General features: G+C 46.7%; 1 protein-coding gene across 1 annotated transcript; it reads left to right on the plus strand.

Moving 5' to 3' along the window:
- The first annotated feature begins 4,763 nt into the window (after positions 1-4,763).
- On the plus strand, positions 4,764-22,478 carry LOC134396439 (major histocompatibility complex class I-related gene protein-like). Its single transcript, XM_063122942.1, has 7 exons — positions 4,764-4,849; positions 12,896-13,171; positions 14,620-14,895; positions 16,728-17,015; positions 18,061-18,147; positions 20,043-20,075; positions 20,813-22,478. The coding sequence occupies exons 1-7, from the start codon at positions 4,783-4,785 to the stop codon at positions 20,815-20,817; spliced, it is 1,032 nt and encodes a 343-aa protein (XP_062979012.1). The 5' UTR covers positions 4,764-4,782; the 3' UTR covers positions 20,818-22,478.
- The last annotated feature ends 1,305 nt before the right edge of the window (positions 22,479-23,783 follow it).

Here is a 23,783-nt window from a genome sequence, read left to right on the forward strand (position 1 = left end):
AGAGTTTTTGCTGCAGACGTGCTCCATTGGAATGGCCTCTAAGCTGCGCACGGGCACATGAGGTTTCCTCAGAATGGCCATAAGAAAACAATGGGCTTCTCTGGCAGCCCTCCCAAATCAGGGGGAGCCCCAAAATTCTCGTAGAGGCTTGTAATAACACACTAAGCATGTTAAGAGTTTTTGATGCAGGTGCTCTCCATTGCAATGGCCCCTACACTGCGCACGGGCACATGAGGTTTCTTCAGAATGGCCATAGGAAAACAATGGCCTTCTCTGGCAGCCCCAGAGAATCAAGGGGAGCCCTGAAATTCTCATAGATGTTTGTAATGAGACCCTAAGCATCCTAAGAGTTTTTGCTGCAGACGTGCTCCATTGGAATGGCCTCTAAGCTGCGCACGGGCACATGAGGTTTCCTCAGAATGGCCATAAGAAAACAATGGGCTTCTCTGGCAGCCCCAGAAAATCAGGGGGAGCCCCAAAATTCTCGTAGAGGCTTGTAATAACACACTAAGCCTGCTAAGAGTTTTTGCTGCAGACGTGCTCCATTGAAATGGCCCCTAAGCTGCGCACGGCTGCATGATGTTTCTTCAGAATGGCCATAAGAAAACAATGGGCTTCTCTGGCAGCCCTCCCAAATCAGGGGGAGCCCCAAAATTCTCGTAGAGGCTTGTAATGAGACCCTGAGCATCCTAAGAGTTTTTGCTGCAGACGTGCTCCATTGGAATGGCCCCTAAGCTGCACACGGCCACATGAGGTTTCCTCAGAATGGCCATAAGAAAACAATGGGCTTCTCTGGCAGCCCCAGAAACTCAGGGGGAGCCCCGAAATTCACGTAGAGGCTTATAATAACACACTAAGCATGCTATGAGTTTTTGCTGCAGGCGTGCTCCATTGGAATGGCCCCTAATCTGCGCACGGGCACATGAGGTTTCTTCAGAATGGCAATAGGAAAACAATGGGCCTATCTGGAAGCCCCAGAAAATCAGGGGGAGCCCCGAAATTCTCATAGAGGCTTGTAATGAGACCCTAAGCATCCTAAGAGTTTTTGCTGCAGACGTGCTCCATTGGAATGGCCCCTAAGCTGCACACGGCCACGTGAGGTTCCTTCAGAATGGCCATAGGAAAACAATGGGCTTCTCTGGCAGCCCTCCCAAATCAGGGGGAGCCCCAAAATTCTCATACAGGCTTGTAATGAGACCCTGAGCATCCTAAGAGTTTTTGCTGCAGACGTGCTCCATTGGAATGGCCCCTAAGCTGCACACGGCCACATGAGGTTTCCTCAGAATGGCCATAAGAAAACAATGGGCTTCTCTGGCAGCCCCAGAAACTCAGGGGGAGCCCCGAAATTCTCATAGAGGCTTGTAATGAGACCCTAAGCATCCTAAGAGTTTTTGCTGCAGACGTGCTCCATTGGAATGGCCCCTAAGCTGCACACGGCCACATGAGGTTTCCTCAGAATGGCCATAAGAAAACAATGGGCTTCTCTGGCAGCCCCAGAAACTCAGGGGGAGCCCCGAAATTCTCATAGAGGCTTGTAATGAGACCCTAAGCATCCTAAGAGTTTTTGCTGCAGACGTGCTCCATTGGAATGGCCCCTAAGCTGCACACGGCCACATGAGGTTTCCTCAGAATGGCCATAAGAAAACAATGGGCTTCTCTGGCAGCCCCAGAAACTCAGGGGGAGCCCCGAAATTCACGTAGAGGCTTATAATAACACACTAAGCATGCTATGAGTTTTTGCTGCAGGCGTGCTCCATTGGAATGGCCCCTAATCTGCGCACGGGCACATGAGGTTTCTTCAGAATGGCAATAGGAAAACAATGGGCCTATCTGGAAGCCCCAGAAAATCAGGGGGAGCCCCGAAATTCTCATAGAGGCTTGTAATGAGACCCTAAGCATCCTAAGAGTTTTTGCTGCAGACGTGCTCCATTGGAATGGCCCCTAAGCTGCACACGGCCACGTGAGGTTCCTTCAGAATGGCCATAGGAAAACAATGGGCTTCTCTGGCAGCCCTCCCAAATCAGGGGGAGCCCCAAAATTCTCATACAGGCTTGTAATGAGACCCTGAGCATCCTAAGAGTTTTTGCTGCAGACGTGCTCCATTGGAATGGCCCCTAAGCTGCACACGGCCACATGAGGTTTCCTCAGAATGGCCATAAGAAAACAATGGGCTTCTCTGGCAGCCCCAGAAACTCAGGGGGAGCCCCGAAATTCTCATAGAGGCTTGTAATGAGACCCTAAGCATCCTAAGAGTTTTTGCTGCAGACGTGCTCCATTGGAATGGCCCCTAAGCTGCGCACGGCTGCATGATGTTTCTTCAGAATGGCCATAAGAAAACAATGGGCTTCTCTGGCAACCCCAGAAAATCAGGGGGAGCCCCAAAATTCTCGTAGAGGCTTGTAATAACACACTAAGCCTGCTAAGAGTTTTTGCTGCAGACGTGCTCCATTGAAATGGCCCCTAAGCTGCGCACGGCTGCATGATGTTTCTTCAGAATGGCCATAAGAAAACAATGGGCTTCTCTGGCAGCCCTCCCAAATCAGGGGGAGCCCCAAAATTCTCGTAGAGGCTTGTAATGAGACCCTGAGCATCCTAAGAGTTTTTGCTGCATGCGTGCTCCATTGGAATGGCCCCTAAGCTGCACACGGCCACATGAGGTTTCCTCAGAATGGCCATAAGAAAACAATGGGCTTCTCTGGCAGCCCCAGAAACTCAGGGGGAGCCCCGAAATTCTCATAGAGGCTTGTAATGAGATCCTAAGCATCCTAAGAGTTTTTGCTGCAGACGTGCTCCATTGGAATGGCCCCTAAGCTGCACACGGCCACATGAGGTTCCTTCAGAATGGCCATAGGAAAACAATGGGCTTCTCTGGCAGCCTCAGAGAATCAAGGGGAGCCCCGAAATTCTCATAGATGTTTGTAATGAGACCCTAAGCATCCTAAGAGTTTTTTGCTGCAGACGTGCTCCATTGGAATGGCCTCTAAGCTGCGCACGGCCACATGAGGTTTCCTCAGAATGGCCATAAGAAAACAATGGGCTTCTCTGGCAGCCCTTCCAAATCAGGGGGAGCCCCAAAATTCTCGTAGAGGCTTGTAATAACACACTAAGCATGCTAAGAGTTTTTGATGCAGGTGCTCTCCATTGCAATGGCCCCTACGCTTCGCACGGGCACATGAGGTTTCTTCGGAATGGCCATAGGAAAACAATGGGCCAATCTGGAAGCTCCAGGAAATCAGGGGGAGCCCCAAAATTCTCGTAGAGGCTTGTAATAACACACTAAGCATGCTAAGAGTTTTTGATGCAGGTGCTCTCCATTGGAATGGCCCCTAAGCTGAGCACGGGCACATGAGGTTTCCTCAGAATGGCCATAGGAAAACAATGGGCTTCTCTGGCAACCCCAGAAAATCAGGGGGAGCCCCAACATTCTCGTAGAGGCTTCTAATAACACACTAAGCCTGCTAAGAGTTTTTGCTGCAGGTGTGCTCCATTGCAATGGCACCTACACTGCGCACGGGCACATGAGGTTACTTCAGAATGGCCATGGGCTTGTAATAACACACTAAGCCCATTCTTTTCCTATGGCCATTCTGAAGAAACCTCACGTGGCCGTGTGCAGCTTAGGGGCCATTCCAATGGAGCACGTCTGCAGCAAAAACTCTTAGGATGCTTAGGGTCTCATTACAAATGTCTATGAGAATTTTGGGGCTCCCCTTGATTTCTGGGGCTGCGTGACTGTCCAATGCTTTCCTATGGTCATTCTGATGGAACCTTATGGGCCCATGTGCAATGTGGGGGTCTTTCCGGTGGAGCATGTCTCCAGTAGAAACTCTTAGGTTTTTTGGGGGTTAGTTCAAATCTCCATGAGCGTTTTGGGGCTCCCCCTGATTTTCTGCGTGCCTGCTTGTGACAGCCTAATGCTTTCCCATGGCCATTCTGAATGACACCCCGTATTATAGCTATGCGTAAGTTGGGGACAAGTCCAATGCAACATGTATCAAGCACAGAGTCTTAGGATGCTTGGGTTTCTAATTTCAACCTCCGAAAGCATTTTCAGCTTCATCTGATTCTTAAGGGGCTTGTGGTATCATTCCCATGTATTCCTATGACCACTTTGAAATGTAAGCCAGTTGTGAGGAGAGGGTGACGGTGGGGGGGGGATTTGTAAACATGGAAATAATCTGTGACAGTTTTTGGCAACCCCCCTCCACTTATTTTGGTCTTTTAAAACTGGTGCCTATGAAGCATTGCATGAAACGGCAGTCACCTTCTCTTTATTGTATTCTGTTTTCTTTTTATGTTTGGAGATGATCCCTAGAAACCACTGTGTTGGGGGTCATAGGAATTGTTCCCCAAAACCACTTTGTTGGTTTGTATTTTGATTCTGTGTGGTTTTCTATGAAAACTAAATGTTTAACTCCTTTAGATATTTTAATTTGTAGATGATCCCTAAACTCCTTCAATGATTTCCTATGGCCATTCGGAATGACACAATGCACTTCAATGGCCATTCGGTGTCCTTCGGTTTAGTACGTCCCCCAGTTTCTTCATATTTGGCTTCCCGCCCTCCGCCAGGCAAAGAATATGACGAGAGCGGCCCAGTTTACAGACGCCACAACTACCCAGTAACCGATGCCGTAATCTCAACATCTTTTTCCCATTGGTGGAATCATTCCGCCCTCGGCCAATCCTTGCTTCGCATTCCTCTGGGTTCCTTCCTCCGCCCACACCTCTCACTGCAAAGCGAATTACAAGCGACGAGAGCGCCTCTGGAGTAAGACCGACATGGGGCCGCTTCGGTGGCGTACTTTGATCCTGGGAGTAGCTGCCTTCATGTTGGGGAGCTGTTCCAGTGAGTAGAATTCGTAGCCTATTGGTCTCTACTTCTTCCGCTGCCCCTTACGCCTGGAACGCTCTTCCAGAACATTTGTGAACTACAAGTTCAATCGCAGTTTTTAAAGCTCAGCTAAAAACTTTTCTTTTTTCTAAAGCTTTTAAAACTTGATTTTGATCTGACTTTTATACTGCCTGTTTGGTGCATTCTCTTCCCCTTCTTATTGTTTTATTATGACTCTATTAGAATGTAAGCTTATGTGGCAGGGTTTTGCTATTTTATTGTTTTACTCTGTACAGCACCATATACACTGATGGTGCTATATAAATAAATAAGAATAAGAATACATTGAGAGGGCGTGTGTGTGTGTCTGCCTTATGTTGGACTTGAAACGCGATCAGGGAAACAAATCCCCCCCTCGTAATCCGAATCCAAGCAAGTCCCCTTTCTGTGTTGTTCTGAGCCAGAATGCATCAAAAGAGGGACTTGGGGTGTCCTTGAGCAATCCTGATGTTTACCCTCTATCTGTCAAGTGAAGGAGATCAAATGCATTTTACTGCTTTTGACTAAAGAATATTGGCTGGTTGCAATTTAGGCTCTTTTTAGGCTTTCATTGCTCTTCCTTTATTTTTATTTTCTTTATTTAGTTATTGCATTTATTACATTTTTGCTCTTGCAAGGAACCCAAGTCGGCTATCCTCTCCATTTTATCCTCACAACAACCCTGTGAGGTAGGTTAGGCTGAGAATCAATGGTCGTGTTCAGAAAACACCTTAAACCACGGCTTTAACCACAGTGAATAAGGCAAAAAGCTTTATTCACTATGGTTTAAGGTGTCTTCTGAACACGGCCAATGACTGGCCCAAACGCATTGCATTGATCTTGTGGCTTGCTTCTGCTAGGCCCCAGTCAAACTAGATTCTTTTGATTTCCAAGATGAAACAAAGCCACTTATGTAAAAAGATAATCATTTATTGGTAAAAAATGGACGCAGTAGAAATATGCAAAGAAAGCTCATACCTCTTCCCAGCTAATCAAGCTGTCATAGCTGGGTGTGTATCAGGGTCTCCATGATAGATGGAAGCCATTGCCCCTTGGAGCGAGACCAACTTGGCATGCTTAGTTTAAACGATGCTTATATACCTTTTCTTACATGCATGAAGCACCACAGTCAGAGCAATAAATTACCTTCCTCAAAGAGAAAAAGGCCCCAAATACCAATTTGTGCTAGGAAGCTTCCCCACTCATCATGGAGACATAAAACTATGCTATAATCTGAGAGGAGTTAGGACAAATTGGCAAGACTCAAACAGCTTCATGTTTGTTGATGTATAAAACATTGCCTTGCCTGATACCAACATTCCCGTGTGAGGCAGTCTACTTAATCATCTAAAAACTGCTCTCTGTTCTAGGTTAACACAGGCCTCTCTGCACTTAACAAACTGTGTAGAATGCAACTGTGGAAACTCACTGTACTCCTCGCCATGTCTTCTGGTGTAACCTACTACAGTCACTCAGTGAGCTTCATGGCTGAATGGGGACTGGAACCGGGGTCTCCTGGGCCCTAATCCAGCACTCTAACCACTACACCACAATGGTTTTTACTTCAAATTGCTTCATGACAACCGCCCCCTCACAGATCATTTTTAAATAAAATTTTAAAAAGTAAATTAAATCAAGTTATTTCGGTGCCTGAAGAGAGAAAGGTTCAAGTGGAGGCCTTTGCCATTAAAAACCAACAACCAGACTATTTAAATAAAACTGCCCTGTAAATCATAGAATCATAGAATAGCAGAGTTGGAAGGGGCCTACAAGGCCATCGAGTCCAACCCCCTGCTCATTGCAGGAATCCACCCTTGTCCAGCTGCCTCTTGAAGGCCTCTAGTGTGGAAGAGCCCACCACCTCCCTAGGTAACTGATTCCATTGTCGCACTGCTCTAACAGTCAGGAAGTTTTTCCTGACGTCCAGCTGGAATCTGGCTTCCTCTAACTTGAGCCCGTTATTCCGTGTCCTGCACTCTGGGAGGATCGAGAAGAGATCCTGGCCCTCCTCTGTGTGACAACCTTTTAAGTATTTGAAGAGTGCTCTCATATCTCCCCTCAATCTTCTCTTCTCCAGGCTAAACATGCCCAGTTCTTTCAGTCTCTCTTCATAGGGAGAGAGTGTTGACCAGTGTTCAACCAGTGTTGAATGACCAGTGTTAATCATGTGATTGGCACCATCAGTACTTGAATTCCCTTCTCATCCCACTGTTGGATATTCTTCCTCCCACATGTGATGCATAAGAAGGTGGACTCTCTCCATAATACACCCTGCAGCTAATGAAGTAGGTTCAAAAGTTTCTTCCAGAATAAGGTTGCAATCCTATGTATGTTTAGACAGGGGGAAAAGCCCTACAATTCCCAGCATTCCCCAGCCTACCATGCTGGGAATTGTAGAACATCTAAGCATGCATAAGATTGCACCCTTATGTTCAGAGCTGTTGTTTTGAACTGGGCCAGGCACCAGAGGAGAAGATGGTCCTGCTGGCATTCATTTTAGGTTCCCTCCCAGGGCCTGCCCTACTATCTGCCCTCCTCAGGGAGCAGATTTTGAGCGCCATGAACGGGCAGCAAAATGTTAGGTGTGTTTTTAAAAAATGCTGTTGCTACTGTATTTTGTTGCCACGGTTGAGAAGAGATATTTGTGGGATCTTTTTGCTGCTTCTGCTAAAATAAATTGCTTGGTTTTGTATACTATGCAAATATACACCCTGACTTGGGGGGTGGCATTTGCAGCTCTCCCCTACCCTTTCTCAATCTCAACTGTGGGTCAAACTGCACATTATGTGTAATGAGAACATTAGGGCCTGCTCCAGTTGGACTACCTTCTCTTCCCGCACCACCACACCCGGGAGATGTGAGGGTAATGCAGGGCATTCCACTAGCCCTGCTAAAAGTCTACTTAGATTTTTTTCCCCTCTTTACACTCCATCCCTTTTTCCTTGTGTGTCATGTATTAAGATCTTTTTTTATTGTAAACCTGTGGGCAGGGTCTTGTTTATTAAAAATATTTTTAAAGAAATACTTTAAGCATGTTGTTTTAAAAGTGTGCTTAACACTGGCCTGGTTCAGGCAACAGGCTAAACCATGCTGCTTAACCACAAAATGGTGCATTCCACTAGAATCATAGAATCATAGAATAGCAGAGTTGGAAGGGGCCTACAAGGCCATCGAGTCCAACCCCCTGCTCAATGCAGGAATCCACCCTAAAGCATCCCTGGCAGAGGGTTGTCCAGCTGCCTCTTGAAGGCCTCGAGTGTGGGAGAGCCCACAACCTCCCTAGGTAACTGATTCCATTGTCGTACTGCTCTAACAGTCAGGAAGTTTTTCCTGATGTCCAGCTGGAATCTGGCTTCCTTTAACTTGAGCCCATTATTCCGTGTCCTGCACTCTGGGAGGATCGAGAAGAGATCCTGGCCCTCCTCTGTGTGACAACCTTTTAAGTCTTTGAAGAGTGCTATCATGTCTCCCCTCAATCTTCTCTTCTCCAGGCTAAACATGCCCAGTTCTTTTAGTCTCTCTTCATAGGGCTTTGTTTCCAGACCCCTGATCATCCACTAACCAGTTTATGGTTAAGCAGCGTGGTTTAGCGTGTTGTCTGAACCAGGCCACTGTTACAAAGAGCTTCAGCTCTTGGGTGATACAGAAATATAATAAATAAAATAAATAATTTTGAAGGGCAGGCAGCTATTCAGCAGCTGTTACAAAGAGGCAGTCCAACAGTAAACACAGCTGTCTCCTCCCTTTCCTCACCCCACAGCAGAGAGTGTAAAAGGAGCAATTGGGGGGGGAACATCTCTCTCCCCCATAGCTTCCTCTGAACTCTGCTGCTGGGGGTGGGGGGTGGGGGTGGCAGGCCTGCCAATGGATGAGAAAATAGATTGCTTTTTTTTTACTGTGGACAGTTTGATCGCCTTTTCTCACCAGCAACAGCTTTTGCTCGGCTGCTCTGCTTTCAAAATAGAAATAGTGCTGTTATGCACAATTTGGCTTCCCATGTAGTTGGAAAGGCAGCTGAAGTGGAGGGAGAGAAACGACAGAGTTCTTAGAAAGACATCAACTTTCCATGCATGAGCAGTTAGACAATGCGGCCTCCTGTGGGTTTTGAGACTCCTCCTCCTCTTCCTCCAACCTTTTGACTGATTTCTTTTTTCAGGTTTCCCTACTAAATACTTTTGAGATGAGTCTTTTTTTAATATATAAAATGAAAGTTTCATTGTAACATTTCAACAACAAAAACCTCCCCCCCCCATCTTTTTTTGTTTTGTTTTGAGATGAGTCTTAAAGTAGCTTTTCATGGCTACAGATGACAGCCAGCGCATGAAGCTGCCCAAAGTAAGTTAAACATACTGTTATGTGCGTCCAAACTCCCCAGGCAGTAAGAAGTTCTGGGGGCACAGGACTTGCCCAGAATAGGTTTCCTTTAGAACAGGGACAGGGAGTTGTGGAAAGTCCAGGGCCCATTACCTCCCTCCACCCATCTACTGGTATGGGGTGTGTGTGTGTGTGTGTGTGTGCGTGTATGCCTATTTGTCACCAAAAATCAGTTGCAAACCACACCATGGCCCTTAGTAGCACTAAAAGGGAGTTCAAATGTTTTCAGGAAGATTTAAAGGAGTATGAAAAAGGAAAGGAACCTCTCGTGCAAGCACTGAGTCATTACTGACCCTTGGAGGGACGCCAGCTTTCGCTGACGTTTTCTTGGCAGGCCTTATAGCGGGGTGGTTTGCCGTTGCCTTCCCCGGTCGTGATTACCTTTCCCCCAGCTAGCTGGGTACTCATTTTACCGACCTCGGGAGGATGGAAGGCTGAGTCGACCCGAGCTGGCTGCCTGAAACCAGCTTCCGCTGGGATCGAACTCAGGCCGTGGGGAGAGTTTCGGCTGCAGAAACTGCTGCTCCAACCCTGCCTCCCGTCTTATCCCCTTCACCAGTTTTCCTTCCCACCCACCCCACACACATCTCCCTTCTGAATTTGTTTCCTGGGGATCCCTCTTCTCTCTTGCTTAGTGTCTATGTCAGAGGTCCCCAAACTTTTTGGACCCATGGGCATATTTGGGAATTTGAGAAACTGCTGTGGGCACCACCACAAAATGGCTGTCATGGAGGGTGTGGCTAGTCCCATCATGGCTGTTGTTGGGGCGTGGCTTGTTGAAAGAGGTGTGGTGGGGAAAATAGCAAGGCTAGAGGCTGGGAGGAAGGGGAAAATAGCAAGGCAGAGGGGAGAGAAAGGCTGCATTCAGACAACACGATAGTCAATGGTGTGTGTGTGAGGGGGGAGTAGTCAACTCAGTCGTTTTTTGCGGGTACTCCCCACACAACATGTTTCTACACAACTGTGGGTGGTTGGGGGTGGTGCTGAGTGGACTAATAGTCAACCCAGCATTTGACTGACACCGCCCCTGCCCCATTCCCCTCCCTCAGTCTTCCCGGTGCTATCCCAGCAGCCTCTGCAAGTTGTGACAGCTGTAGCAGAGCGTCCGCTGCGGTTTTGGCTACTCTTGCCTGGGAACTCTGTAGCCAGCCGAGTTAATCCCCTCAACCCTGCAAATTAGTCATTTCAGACAACATGCTAACCAATGGCTATGTGACGAGTCAACTCTGCAGCGGCTTGTGTTTCTCGGTGGGTTGTTTTAGCAAAATAGTCAACCGTGGGGTGGTTTTTGCCTGACACAATTACCAACCATGAACTGATGTTTGACAACTTAAACCACTGCTGGTGATTGTGTTGTCTGAACTGAGCCAGAGTGAGGCTATAAGCTAAGAGGGGGCGCAACAGCAAGGTAAAAACATGGGGGCAGGATCTACGCTACTGCTTTAAAGCGCTTTATAACAGTTATAAAGCGCTTTAACTGCTTTAAAGCACTGTAGAACTGTTATAAAGCGCTTTAAAGCAGTAGTGTAGATCCGCTCGGGGTTTTTTTTGTGTGAAATAGCAATTCTAAAGGCATTTTTAGGGAGGGATAAACAGGAAGGCAAAGGAGCAGAGAAAGAGCAAGACCAGAGGCGAGGAGGTAGAGAAGCAGTGAGCTAAAGAGATGAGGATGGGATAAAATAATGAGGCTAGAAATGGAAAATCCTATATGAAAAGGAGGACAGGGCTCCTGTATCTTTACGGTTGTATTGAAAAGGAAATTTCAGCAGGTATCATTGATGTATATGGGGAACCTGGTGAATTTTCCTCTTCATCTCAACAGTTAAAGTTGCAGGTACCCTGCCCTCTTTTAAATCTGGTCACTAGTATAGCTCCTGCAGCTTTAACTGCTGTGATGAAGAGGGGATTTCACCAGTTTCTCCATATATACAAATGACACCTGCTGAAATTCCCTTTTCTATGCAACTGTTAAAAGATACAGGAGCCCTGTCCTCCTTTTCATATGATCACCCTATGTTTTACTGTGTTTTAATTTTTGTGAACCGCCCAGAGAGCTTCGGCTATTGGGCGGTATAAAAATGTAATAAATAAATAAATAAAATAAAATAAATATATAAAATGCCAGACTGCTCCTCATCACCAGTTATAGTTTTTGCCCTTTGGCGCCATCTAGCGAACTGTGGCCTTCCAACTGCCAGGAATTTCCGGCCTAGCAGACGGGCCAAAACCCACTCTCAGTAACTAATTTGTCTTATGAGGGTAAATTTGATAGAAGGCTAACCTCACCAGTTATAAAAATGTTAGCAAGGCGTTTACTTTAATGTTGTGGCAATGTCCAGAGTCCGACGGTCTGAGGGCATGAAGTTAAAAATTATTGATGGGAAAGAACCATTTTGGTTCAAAATCTTAGAAAAGGGTATACCAAAAATATTGTATCCAAAGAAGTCCTAACAAAATAAATACACCTGTCGTATGACGGGCTTTCTCACTAGTTTAAAATAAAATAAATACATTTCCCAAGGTTTTTATTTAAACATTATTTTTTGAAGGGGGCAGAAGCAGAAGAGCTGCTTCAGCTCAGCAATACTACAAACGAGAAGGATTTTGGAATTGTTGTAGATCACAAGCTGAATATGAGCCAACAGTGCAATATGGCTGCAAGAAAGGCAAATGCTATTTTGGGCTGCATTAATAGAAGTATAGCTTCCAAATCACGGGAGGTACTGGTTCCCCTCTATTCGGCCCTGGTTAGGCCTCATCTAGAGTATTGCGTCCAGTTCTGGGCTCCACAGTTCAAGAAGGACGCAGACAAGCTGGAGCGTGTTCAGAGGAGGGCAACCAGGATGATCAGGGGTCTGGAAACAAAGACCTATGAAGAGAGACTGAAAGAACTGGGCATGTTTAGCCTGGATAAGAGAAGATTGAGGGGAGACATGAGAGCACTCTTTAAATACTTCAAAGGTTGTCACACAGAGGAGGGCCAGGATCTTTTCTCGATCCTCCCAGAGTGCAGGACACAGAATAACGGGCTCAAGTTAAAGGAAGCCAGATTCCAGCTGGACATCAGGAAAAACTTCCTGACTGTTAGAGCAGTACGACAATAGAATCAGTTACCTAGGGAGGTTGTGGGCTCTCCCACACTAGAGGCCTTTAAGAGGCAGCTGGACAAGCATCTGTCAGGGATGCTTTAGGGTGGATTCCTGCCTTGAGCAGGGGGTTGGACTCGATGGCTTTGTAGGCCCCTTCCAACTCTGCTATTCTATGATTCTATGGGTGTTCTTGGAGGTGCCGGCGGGCACTGCCTTGGGGATCCCTGGTCTGTGTTCTACTTATAGACAGACACACACACCCTCACACACAGGCAGTAAGCCTGTGTACACCAGTTGCTGGGGAACATGGGTGAGAGGGTGCTGTTGCACCATGTCCTGCTTGTTCACCCCTGGCCGAGGGCTGGTTGGCCACTGTGTGAACAGAGTGCTGGACAAGATGGACCCTGGGTGTGATCCAGCAGGGCACTTCTTATGTTCTTATAGCCTGGCCCTCCTAACTGGAACCTGTAGTAGGACCTTTGAGCGCGCTGTGTTTTGGGGAGGTGTGTCTCCCTCCGTTGCATTTCCCCCTAACTCGGCCCCCTTCTCTTCTCCTCAGGCTCCTCCTCCCTCTTCTTTCGCACGATGTACACAACGGTGTCGCAGCCCGGCCAGGGACTGCACCATTTCACTGCTGTGGCGTACGCGGACGACCAGCCCATTGGGCGTTACGACAGCCATACGAGGAGGCTGCTGCCTCAGATCTCCTGGATGAAGAAGGTGGAGGAGGAAGACCCGGAGTACTGCGACAGGTACACCCAGATGGCCCGGAACGATGAGAAAGATTTCAGAGGGGACCTGGTTTACCTGCGGAACCGCTACAACCAGAGCAAGGGTGAGTGGCAGGAGGGGGCGTGGGATATGGATCCTCCCCATGGGGGATTCTACACGTCGTACTGAGGGCGCTTCCATGCGCCCCCAGTGCGTCCCCAAAGCGATCGTGTAGCTTGCCTGTTCGAAGAGACGAGGAAGAGGCGTTTAGATAGATTTTTCCTCAAAAAGCATTTTATTTAAAAAAAATAATCCGATTTAAATAATAAAAAATCTGATTTTTAAAGAAACCATTGATTTTTATCCAACCTGCTCTCTGGCCAAGGCAAAGCTGCCAACCCCCTGTTGCCGTCCCCCAACTTGTCTCGATAAAGGCCGAGCAGGTTGAGGGAGCGCCTTTCCCTCCTCGTGGATCAACCCCCCTCCTCCTGCCATTTTCACACACACTTCATAGGCACTGAAAACAGGGGTGAGAAATTAATAGAATTAAAAGAAAATGGTGTCCATAGCTGCTTCGGAGACCCCAAAGGGTCAAAATTAGTTTGCAAACAAACTGCTCTTTTCATGCTCCCTAGCAGCTCTGGTGCTATTTTCTTTGCTTAGTTTTTTATTTTTAATGAGTCGGAAGGGCCCCTCTCTCCACAAACTTTAGGTGCAGAGAGGGCTGCCTGTTGTCCTAAGGTGACCCTATGGAAAGGAGGACTGGGCTCCTGTATTTTTAACAGTTGTATAGAAAAGGGAATTTCAGCAGGGGTCATTTGCAGGCATGCAGCACCTGGTGAAATCCCCTCTTCATCATGACATTGAAAGCTGGTAGATTCCAGCCCAAGTTGCTTAGAGGAGGGAATTTCAGCGGGTGTCACTTATGGAATCATAGAATAGTAGAGTTGGAAGGGGCCTACAAAGCCATTGAGTCCAACCCCCAGCACAATGCAGGAATCCACCCTAAAGCATCCCTGACAGATGGTTGCCCAGCTGCCTCTTGAAGGCCTCTAGTGTGGGAGAGCCCACAACCTCCCTAGGTAACTGATTCCATTGTTGTACTGCTCTAACAGTCAGGAAGTTTTTCCTGATGTCCAGCTGGAATCTGGCTTCCTGTCACTTGAGCCCGTTATTCCGTGTCCTGCACTCTGGGAGGATCGAGAAGAGATCCTGGCTCTCCTCTATGGGACAACCTTTCAAGTATTTGAAGAGTGCTATCATGTCTCCCCTCAATCTTCTCTTCTCCAGGCTAAACATGCCCAGTTCTTTCAGTCTCTCCTTATGGGGGTTTGTTTCCAGACCCCTGATCATCCTGGTTGCCCTCTTCTGAACACGCTCCAGCTTGTCTGCGTCCTTCTTGAATTGTGGAGCCCACAACTTGTAAGAACACCTGCTAAAATATTTTAAAGGAACAGGAGCCTTGTCCTCTTTTCCACCTGTCCACCCTGGGGTGGGGGGTTGATACATGGGGGGGGGGAAGCTGCCCTCCTTGTTCCGCTCTCTCCCTGACGTTGCGGGCGTCTCTTTTAGGCTTTCACACCTTACAGATGATGATCGTCTGTGAGGTGAGGCCAGACGGGAGCAAAGGGGGGCACTGGCAGTACGGCTACGATGGGAGGGACTTCCTCAGCTTCGACATGGAGACCTTCAGTTGGACAGCGGCCGATGTGGAGGCCCAGCAGACCAAGAGCCGGTGGGAGGCCGAGACCATCATTGTCCAGCGCTTCCAGTTCTACATGGAGAAGACCTGCGCTGAGTGGATGCAGAAAGACCAGGACTATGGCACGGAGAGGCTGCTGAGGAAAGGTGAGGGGCAAGAGGAGGAGAAATGCAGTGGGGAGAGGGGCGACAACTCCTTTACATTTTCTCCCTTCCGTAAGAACAGCCCTAAGGCTGGGTCAGACTGAGGGTCCATCCAGCATCCAGTCCAGCCCTCTGCTCACTCAGTGGCCAACCAGCTGTTCACTAGTGACCAACAAAGCAGGACATGGCACAACAGCACCCTCCCACCCATGTTCCCCAGCAACTGGTGTATATGGGCTTACTGCCTCAGATACTTGAGGTAGTTCCCCCCTCCCCCATAGTTCCCCCCTCCCCTATAAGAGAGACTGAAAGAACTGGGCATGTTTAGCCTGGAGAAGAGGAGATTGAGGGGAGACATGATAGCACTCTTCAAATACTTAAAAGGTTGTCACACAGAGGAGGGCCAGGATCTCTTCTCGATCCTCCCAGAGTGCAGGACACGGAATAACGGGCTCAAGTTAAAGGAAGTCAGATTCTGGCTGGACATCAGGAAGGGGCCTACAAGGCCACCAAGTCCAACCCCCTGCTCAGTGCAGGAATCTACCTTAAAGCATACCTGGCAGATGGCTGTCCGGCTGCCTCTTGAAGGCCTCTAGTGTGGGAGAGCCCACAACCTCCCTAGGTAACTGATTCCATTGTCGTACTGCTCTAACAGTCAGGAAGTTTTTCCTGATGTCCAGCTGGAATCCGGCTTCCTTTAACTTGAGCCCGTTATTCCGTGTCCTGCACTCTGGGAGGATCGAGAAGAGATCCTGGCCCTCCTCTGTGGGACAACCTTTTAAGTATTTGAAGAGTGCTATCATGTCTCCCCTCAACCTTCTCTTCTCCAGGCTAAACATGCCCAGTTCTTTCAGTCTCTCTTCATAGGGCTTTGTTTCCAGACCCCTGATCATCCTGGTTCCCCTCCTCTGAACACGCTGATCACATGGTCAATTTTTTTCTGGTTTGGGCTAGTTCAGACTGGAGGTGGTGACCCTCCCCCATGTTGCAAGAACTCCTCCCCTCCACCTGCTTTGCATCGTTTTCTCCTGCCAAAAATGGAACCCACCACTTTCCTCTTGCCCCGTCCAACTGCCCCTGACTGACAGACAGGGGCCTACAATTTAAGGCTGGGCTTGGTAGCCAAGAGGTAGTTCCTTGTGGTCCAACTTGAAGCCTAGAGCTTCTCTACACGAGCAATTTATTGCATGTTCGTGATTGGCCACTCACAGAAGTTTGCGGGGCCTTTACACGACATCGTCAACCTCCAAGAAGTCTCCCGCGCTTTCCCCCGATAAATATAAAAAACAAATAGAGATAATGCAGTATTTAAAATTTTCACAGGGTGTTTCTGCCACTGGATGGCGCTGTTTCATTGAACATAATAGCATTACCAAGAAGGGACGTTTTCATTTCAAGATCACATGGTTGCTGTCTAAAGCAGCCTGTAGTAAACGCAGGCTGTTTTATTTATTTATTCTAGCATTTTTACTCCACTCTTTAGCCAAAAAGGCTCTCAAGGTGGCTTACAAAAATATTTCTTAAGACAGTCACTGCCCCACAGGCTTACAATCTAAAAAAAAAAATGACACAAAAGGAAAGGGGATTGGGAGGGAGGAGGAAAAAAGCAAATTCAGACTCTAGATTCTTAGTTGCAAAGTTCAGCAGCAACAGGTGGCCGCAGGAGGGAGGGGGCTCTCAGCTGTATCGGTCTGAGTGATGTTCAGTTGGTGATGGAAACTGACGGGCACCACTAGAAAGCCACCGAGGGCGTTGTCCTGGTTTCAGAGTGGCTCATCCACCTTGCCAGCTGCTGGAGAGACGCTGGTTTAACGCAGGTGTTGTTGTGTTTGCAGGACCCCCAGCAGTGAGGGTGACCTGCAAGGTGCACTACGACGGCATGGAGACCCTCGTCTGCCGGGCCCACGGCTTCTACCCCAGGGAGATCGATGCCGTCTGGATGAAGGACGGGGAGGTCTGGGTGGAGGACACGTTCCGTGGGGTGGTGGCCCCCAACTCGGATGGGACCTACTACACCTGGCTGGGCGTTAAGATCGACCCCAAGGACAGGGGGCGCTACCGGTGCCACGTGGAACACGACGGCCTGCTGGAACCTCTGGACTTGGCCTGGGAGGAGCCTACAGGTGGGAGATTGCAGAGGGATGGCGTCTTTGTCAGAGTGAAGGATTCTGGGAGGGGAGTTTTCACCCAGGGCAGAAGATGGGGCAAAACACAGAGACTTTCTCAGCAGCATCACAGGCTGTGTCCGTAGCATCCTGACTGTGCTTCTGGATACAAAGCAAATTATATTCACAGGTGTATGCCTTTTGGACAAGTACCTGCTTCCTTGTAAGCTTTAGGCCTTCTTCTCCTCCTTATTGTTTTATTATGATTTTATTAGAATGTAAGCCTATGCGGCAGGGTCTTGCTATTTACTGTTTTATTCTGTACAGCACCATGTACATTGATGGTGCTATATTAATAATAATAATAATAATAATAATAATAATAATAATAATAATAGGCCAAAGCTGGCTGTCTCTCTCGCCCGGAAAGCCTGAGTGGCTGTGTGGGCATGAAATAGTCACATATTCGGTGCAAATGTGTCAGCAACAGTCTCATTATAGATCCCCCCCCTGCTATGAGAAGAGACCCCCACTTCCCACTCTAGAAGCCCTCTTGCCATTCAAGGCAGATGATGGGTAGGGTGCCCATATGGAAAAAAGAGGACTGCGCTCCTGTATCTTTAACAATGGTCTTGAACAAGGAATTTCAGCAGGTGTCGTTTGCATGCATGCATGCAGCACCTGGTGAAATTCCCTCTTCATCGCAACAGTTGAAGCTGCAGGAGCCTTGCCTAGCATGACCAGATAGAAAAGAGGGCAGGGCTCCTGCAGCTTCAACTGTTGCGATGAAGAGGGAATTTCACCAGGTGCTGCATGCATGCAAACGACACCTGCTGAAACTCCTTTTCCTATACAACTGTTAAAGATGAAGATGCAGGAGCCCTGTCCTCCTTTCCATATGGTCACCCTAATCATGGGGAAGGGGGGTGCTCTTTGGATATCCCCACACACCATTTAACCACCTCTCAACTCCACGTTCTCCCCAGCCCCGAGGCCTCCTCCACAATAGGAAAACATTGTCTTGCGTTTCCCTTCAATTATTTTGTCCTTTGTCCCAATTCAGGTTTAGCATCCAACATGGTTCTCGTCACTGCGTGTGTTGTGGGGGCCGTCCTGCTGGGGGCTCTGTTGGCTGGGATCTGGTTTTACAGTAAGTAAACCATGAATGCATTTGTTGGAAGATGTTCCATGTTTAGCCTGGAGAAGAGAAGATTGAGGGGAGACATGAGAGCACTATTCAAATACTTCAAAGGTTGTCACACAGTGGAGGGCCAGGATCTCTTCTCAATCCTCCCAGAGTGCAGGACACGGAATAACGGGCTCAAGTTAAAGGAAGCCAGATTCCGGCTGGACATCAGGAAAAACTTCCTGACTGTTAGAGCAGTACGACAATGGAACCAGTGACCTAGGGAGGTTGTGGGCTCTCCCACACCAGAGGCCTTCAAGAGGCAGCTGGACAACCATCTGTCAGGGATGCTTTAGGGTGGATTCCTGCATTGAGCAGGGGGTTGGACTCGATGACCTTGTAGGCCCCTTCCAGCTCTGCTATTCTATGATTCTATGACAAAGAGTCCTTCTGCACTCTTTTTGGGGGATCAGATGGGTCCAGTGCTGGGCAATAAATAAATACCTTCCATCAGCTCTCATCATGATGATCATCTGAAGTCTTGGCCTCTTGCTCAGGGATCTGATCATGTCCCAAGGCATTCTGGTACTTGGTGGGATGATGATAGTAGTAGTAGTAGTAGTAGTAGTAGTAGTAGTAGTAGTTGGTGGGATGATGATAATAGTAGTAGTAGTAGTAGTAGTAGTAGTAATAATTTTAAAAATTCTTACCGGCCTCTCCATTTTGATCGAGGCAGGGATCAACAGTAAGTATAAAATACATAAAATACTGATTAAAAACATAGTATACATTGTTAAAATATCCTAAAAAAAATCCTAAAAGCATCCTAAAATTCCATTGGATACTAAAAACATACTAAAAGCATCCTAAAATTCCACTGCCAGAAGTGATCAGTCTTTATAGCTTTCTTAAATGCTAAAAGACTGTTAAGTTGACGAATCTCCTCAGGCAGGCAATTCCCTATTTCTCTCCATGGGTGGAGAGATCCCAGTTCTATCCCCACAAACCTTTTGGTCAAAAAGCAGTGTAGAGATCTTTAAAAAAATAAAATAATGTAAAACGACACCCATCCACCCAACCTGCCTCTTCAGAGGCTGGCTTGAGCAGCGCTGTTGCACCATGTCCTGCTTTGTTGGTCCCTGGCCGATGGCTGGTTGGCCACTGTGTGAACAGAGCGCTGATCCAGCATGGCACTTCTGATGTTCTTACGTTCCAGTGTACATTAGTAAGTCACCTGAATGCATTTGCTGGGTCATGGGGAGGTATTCTTTTGGTAGATGGATTCGTTTTTCTGATGTTTTCCCATGCAGGGGTTCTGACGAGTTCTGTCTCCTCAAAACTCTTTGGCCCAAAGCATCATAGAGATCTTTTTAATATATATATATATATATATATATATATATATATATATATATATGCATAAAGCAACTTTCGCCCATCTACCCAACCTGCTTCTTCTGATGCTGACTTGAGTGGCCCTCCAGTGTTTGATCCAGAAGCAATGCGGTTACTTTGGAGCCAATCAAGTGGTGGGGTTGATACCTGGGCAGAAAGCCTTCCTACCTCTCATAATGGCAGTTCCTTGCTGGAGAGCTTATGAGACCCCTCCCCTGGAGTCTGTTAGGAAGAGAGGGGCGAAACATCTGCCAGGGGCTCTTCCTCACTGCAGAGGGTGAGAACGGATGATATTTGGGGTTCCTTTGTTGTCCGTTTATTTATTTATTGCATTTTAATCCTGCTCTTTAGCCATATAAAGGCTTACAGAGGTGAGAAATAGGATCTCAAAGACATGGCACAAAAGGAAAAAGGATTGGGAGGGAGAAGGAAAAAAAGTGAATTCAGGCACTGGAGCTGTATCCAGGCATGACGGAGGGGGTGCCTGAACAGTGCTTCCTGACGCTCTGATTCTCTCCTTTCAGGAAAATGCCAAGATGGCTACAAAGCAGCATCAGGTGAGTGATGTTTCCTCTTTTGCATGTTTACTCCATCACGGGGCAGAATAGGAGTAGGAGGTTGGGAGCAAAAGAGGATTAGTGAGGTGTGTGTATGTTTCAGCTCAATGTTTTCATTCCACAGTCTGGGAGCGGCAGAAGAAAAGGTCCTCTGGGTAATAGTTGTCAGCCTTGTTTTTGTTGACTGGAGTGAATTCTTCCCAGAGGACCTGAGTGTGGATTGTACGGGAGAAAGTGATATAGCTGCAGTATATATACTGGTATTTCAGGATGTCCCCCGCTCCCCAATTTCTTGACATCTCCCTTTCTTGAGGCTGCTCCATCTGCTTCCTTATTATTATTATTATTATTATTATTATTATTATTATTATTATTATTAATTTATATAGCACCATTAATGTACATGGTGCTGTACAGAGTAAAACAATAAATAGCAAGACCTTGCCGCATAGGCTTACATTCTAATAAAATCATAATAAAGCAATAAGGAGGGTAAGAGAATGCACCAAACAGGCAGTATAAAAGTCAGAACAAAATCAAGTTTTAAAAGCTTTAGGAAAAAGAAAAGTTTTTAGCTGAGCTTTAAAAGCTGTGATTGAACTTGTAGTTCTCAAATGCTCTGGAAGAGCGTTCCAGGCGGTCCTCTCCTGCTTGTGGGAGAGATGCCAAGATCCGCTCTTTGAATCTGGAGATTTCATGGTCTGGGCATCATCCTCAACCTGTGTTTCTTTCTGCAGCATGACTGACCTCGTCTGTATACCTCTGGGGCTGGAAGCAGGTTCCCCATGGCAAGAAGTGGGATGATTTATACTTGGGATCCCTTTTGATTGCCGAGAGCTTTCAGTGACTGCAGATTTTATCTATGATAAATGACTGGTTAGACAAAGTGTGGGACTCCGCAATTATGGCAAAGTTCACACGTTCCGTTAGAATGACAGGGACAAGTTTACAGAATATTGATTGAGTTTTGAGTTTGTTTGTTTTTAAAAAATAAGATATCCAAATATACATTTCCATTTTTTCCCAGAAATTTGATTTTATAATCTATCAATTCAATGTGTTTATTTCTGTTTGCTGAGAGGTGAATAAGCTGAGTTTAGTATTTAAATAGTTTCTGTAAAAAACAAACAAACTGAAAATTGATATTATATATTAGAATGTGCAGTGTAATTTTGGTATTGGGAAATCTTTTTGTAATTCTTTTCTGAATATGGAAAAAGATAGATGCATCTGTTTTCCACTTCTTAATTCCAAGGTCATCCAGTAAGTCAAGAGTAAAATACTCTTAGCCTTTGCCTGACTTCCCTTGTGGTAGAACTAGGCCTTAAGACGGGATGATGTAGCAATTAGTGCTGGTCCAGGCTCAAATCCCCATTCAGTCATGCAGCTCACTGAATGACCATGGGTCAGTCACAATCTCTCAGTGCTTTTCTTCACAAGGCATTTATTGTGCGCTAGTTATTCCCTTACTCACGGTCATTTATGGGTTCTTTAGATGATGTCCACAACCCTCCAGTTTCACCTCGGAGTCCAACGAGCACTTTCGGCAAGTTGTTTTAGAGCGGGGGAAATGCAGCATTTAATTGTGAAAGCAAAAGAAAGCACAATTTCCTCTTGTGTATTTGTGCTATTCCACTATACTACAGTACCACCTAGAGGTGATGTCGCTGAATAGCAGGAAAATGTTTGGATCTGAAAGTAGATGCAACAGATTAACAGCCTTGTGTAGAAAAGCTCTTGGCCTGATCTACCTCACAGGGGTGTTCTGATGATAAAATGCTTGCTTCAGGGGTGTCAGGGAATATTCCAACACCTGCTGGAGTAATAACAGGAAAGGCTAATAAAGGGAAGGACATCAGAAGCTGGGAAAGAGCGAGGGGAGCTGGTTTGACTGGGATTTGCTAAGTGAGAAGCAGTGTGAAGTATTCCAGGAAGAGAGCTGGTTGATGTGGCATTACACCCTACAAGTCAATTCCCAAATGTATGTCTGCAGTTTGTAAGTCTGTGGATTTTAGAATGTTGACCTGAGTGGGCGGAGTTAGAATGTCTGGGGAGGGGGAGGAGTCATATATAAGGGAAGGACGGAGGGGATTGTGAGAGACTTTTTAGGTCCTCTTAGAGTCTTTAGTGCTCTCTGTGTTTAGAGTACTTAAGTTCTGGGAAATTTGAGAGTCAGTGTAAAGAGTGGTGTCTTTGGAGTGTGGTGTGCACGTAGTTGATGTATATTAATACTGATAATAAAGAAAGTTCAAGATTGATTGTGTGAGAAAAAGGAAAGCGCGTATGTGAGTGAGTGAAAGGATTGTATGACAGGTTTCAATTTTTAAATGGTTTATTTGAAACAAAGCTTGTGTACTTTTGAAAATAAATTTTGATTGTTTTGTTTTTAAACTACCACAAAAATCCCACGTGTCTGTTTGGCATTTATCATCTAAAGTTTACTTATTTAGCACCGACTCTGACAATCATTCACCCCAGCACATATAACTCACAGTGTTTTATTTTATATATTGAAATCCTTCTCCGTTTTAACCCCTTTCTCCACATAGTTTGGAGGAAGGTGGGTTTTATCCCTCGCCTCAGGCGTATCAAGCGGTGGTGCTTGGCTTGAGCAGGGAGTAGCCGCGGCCGGGCCTGGTGTTCAGAGCCTGTGTAGTGGCAGTTGATACTGTGTGTTAGAGAGGGAGAGGAAGAAAACGAATGAACTGATGTTACTGTGGGATTAGCAGGGCCTGTGTTCTCGCTGATGTACCTCAGGATACTTGCTTAATTTGTGCATTGTGAAAAAGATTATTTCCCCCAAAAAATACTTCAGACTGTTGCGTTCAAGCTCCCGTCTATACGACGAGATTGCTCCTCATTAAATAAAAACTCATTTTTTTGTTGATTCGAATGTAGGTAAAGAGCGTCACACTGCAGCAGCAACAGCAATTTATCTCGTGATTTTTTTTAGGGCATTTATAAATGTGCCTATGTGCATTATCACATTATGGGATATGTGGTCCAGTGGAGTAGAGATGAGGGAAGCGATATAATTGATCTGCGGAGCACCGCAGATTCATATAGCACAGCCTTCCTCAACCTGGGGCGCTCCAGATGTGTTGGACTACAACTCCCAGAATGCCCCAGCCAGCTGGCTGGGGCATTCTGGGAGTTGCAGTCCAACACATCTGGAGCGCCCCAGGTTGAGGAAGGCTGATATAGCAGCAATACGGGAGCGGGAGGGAAAGGAAAGCAGCTGCAAAGGAGGACGGCTGCTCGTTTCCGCATGTTTCTTTCTGTGTGACTCCGTAAGGTTGCATATCTCAACCTGTAAATGGTGTGAAAAGACGAGCCAGCCGATAGGTGGGAAATTGGCCAATCACGTTGTCATACCCTCAAAGCTCCGCCCACCTGTCAAAATGCGATTTAACTCCCCCAACGACACGTAACCATAACGCAGAGCAAACTTGAACATAATCGAAAAGTCGCAGTAAATCGCCGATGCGAATATGTGCCTTGTCACAGTTAAAACGCAATGCTACTGCGGACGGACTGCTGTCTCGTGTGTCCTAAAATGCGAATATGCGCAGCTGCGTCAGGGTAAACGAGCTGTATAGACAAGCCCCAAGGAAGGACAGCCCACTTCTAACAGCAAGGAAAGCTAAAATAAGCTCTGCCTGTTGGATCCTGGATTGGATCTTGTTTTACTTTTACCACTGTTTTTCA

Source organism: Elgaria multicarinata, chromosome 3 (genome assembly GCF_023053635.1).
Source record: "Elgaria multicarinata webbii isolate HBS135686 ecotype San Diego chromosome 3, rElgMul1.1.pri, whole genome shotgun sequence".
Taxonomy (NCBI): domain Eukaryota; kingdom Metazoa; phylum Chordata; class Lepidosauria; order Squamata; family Anguidae; genus Elgaria; species Elgaria multicarinata.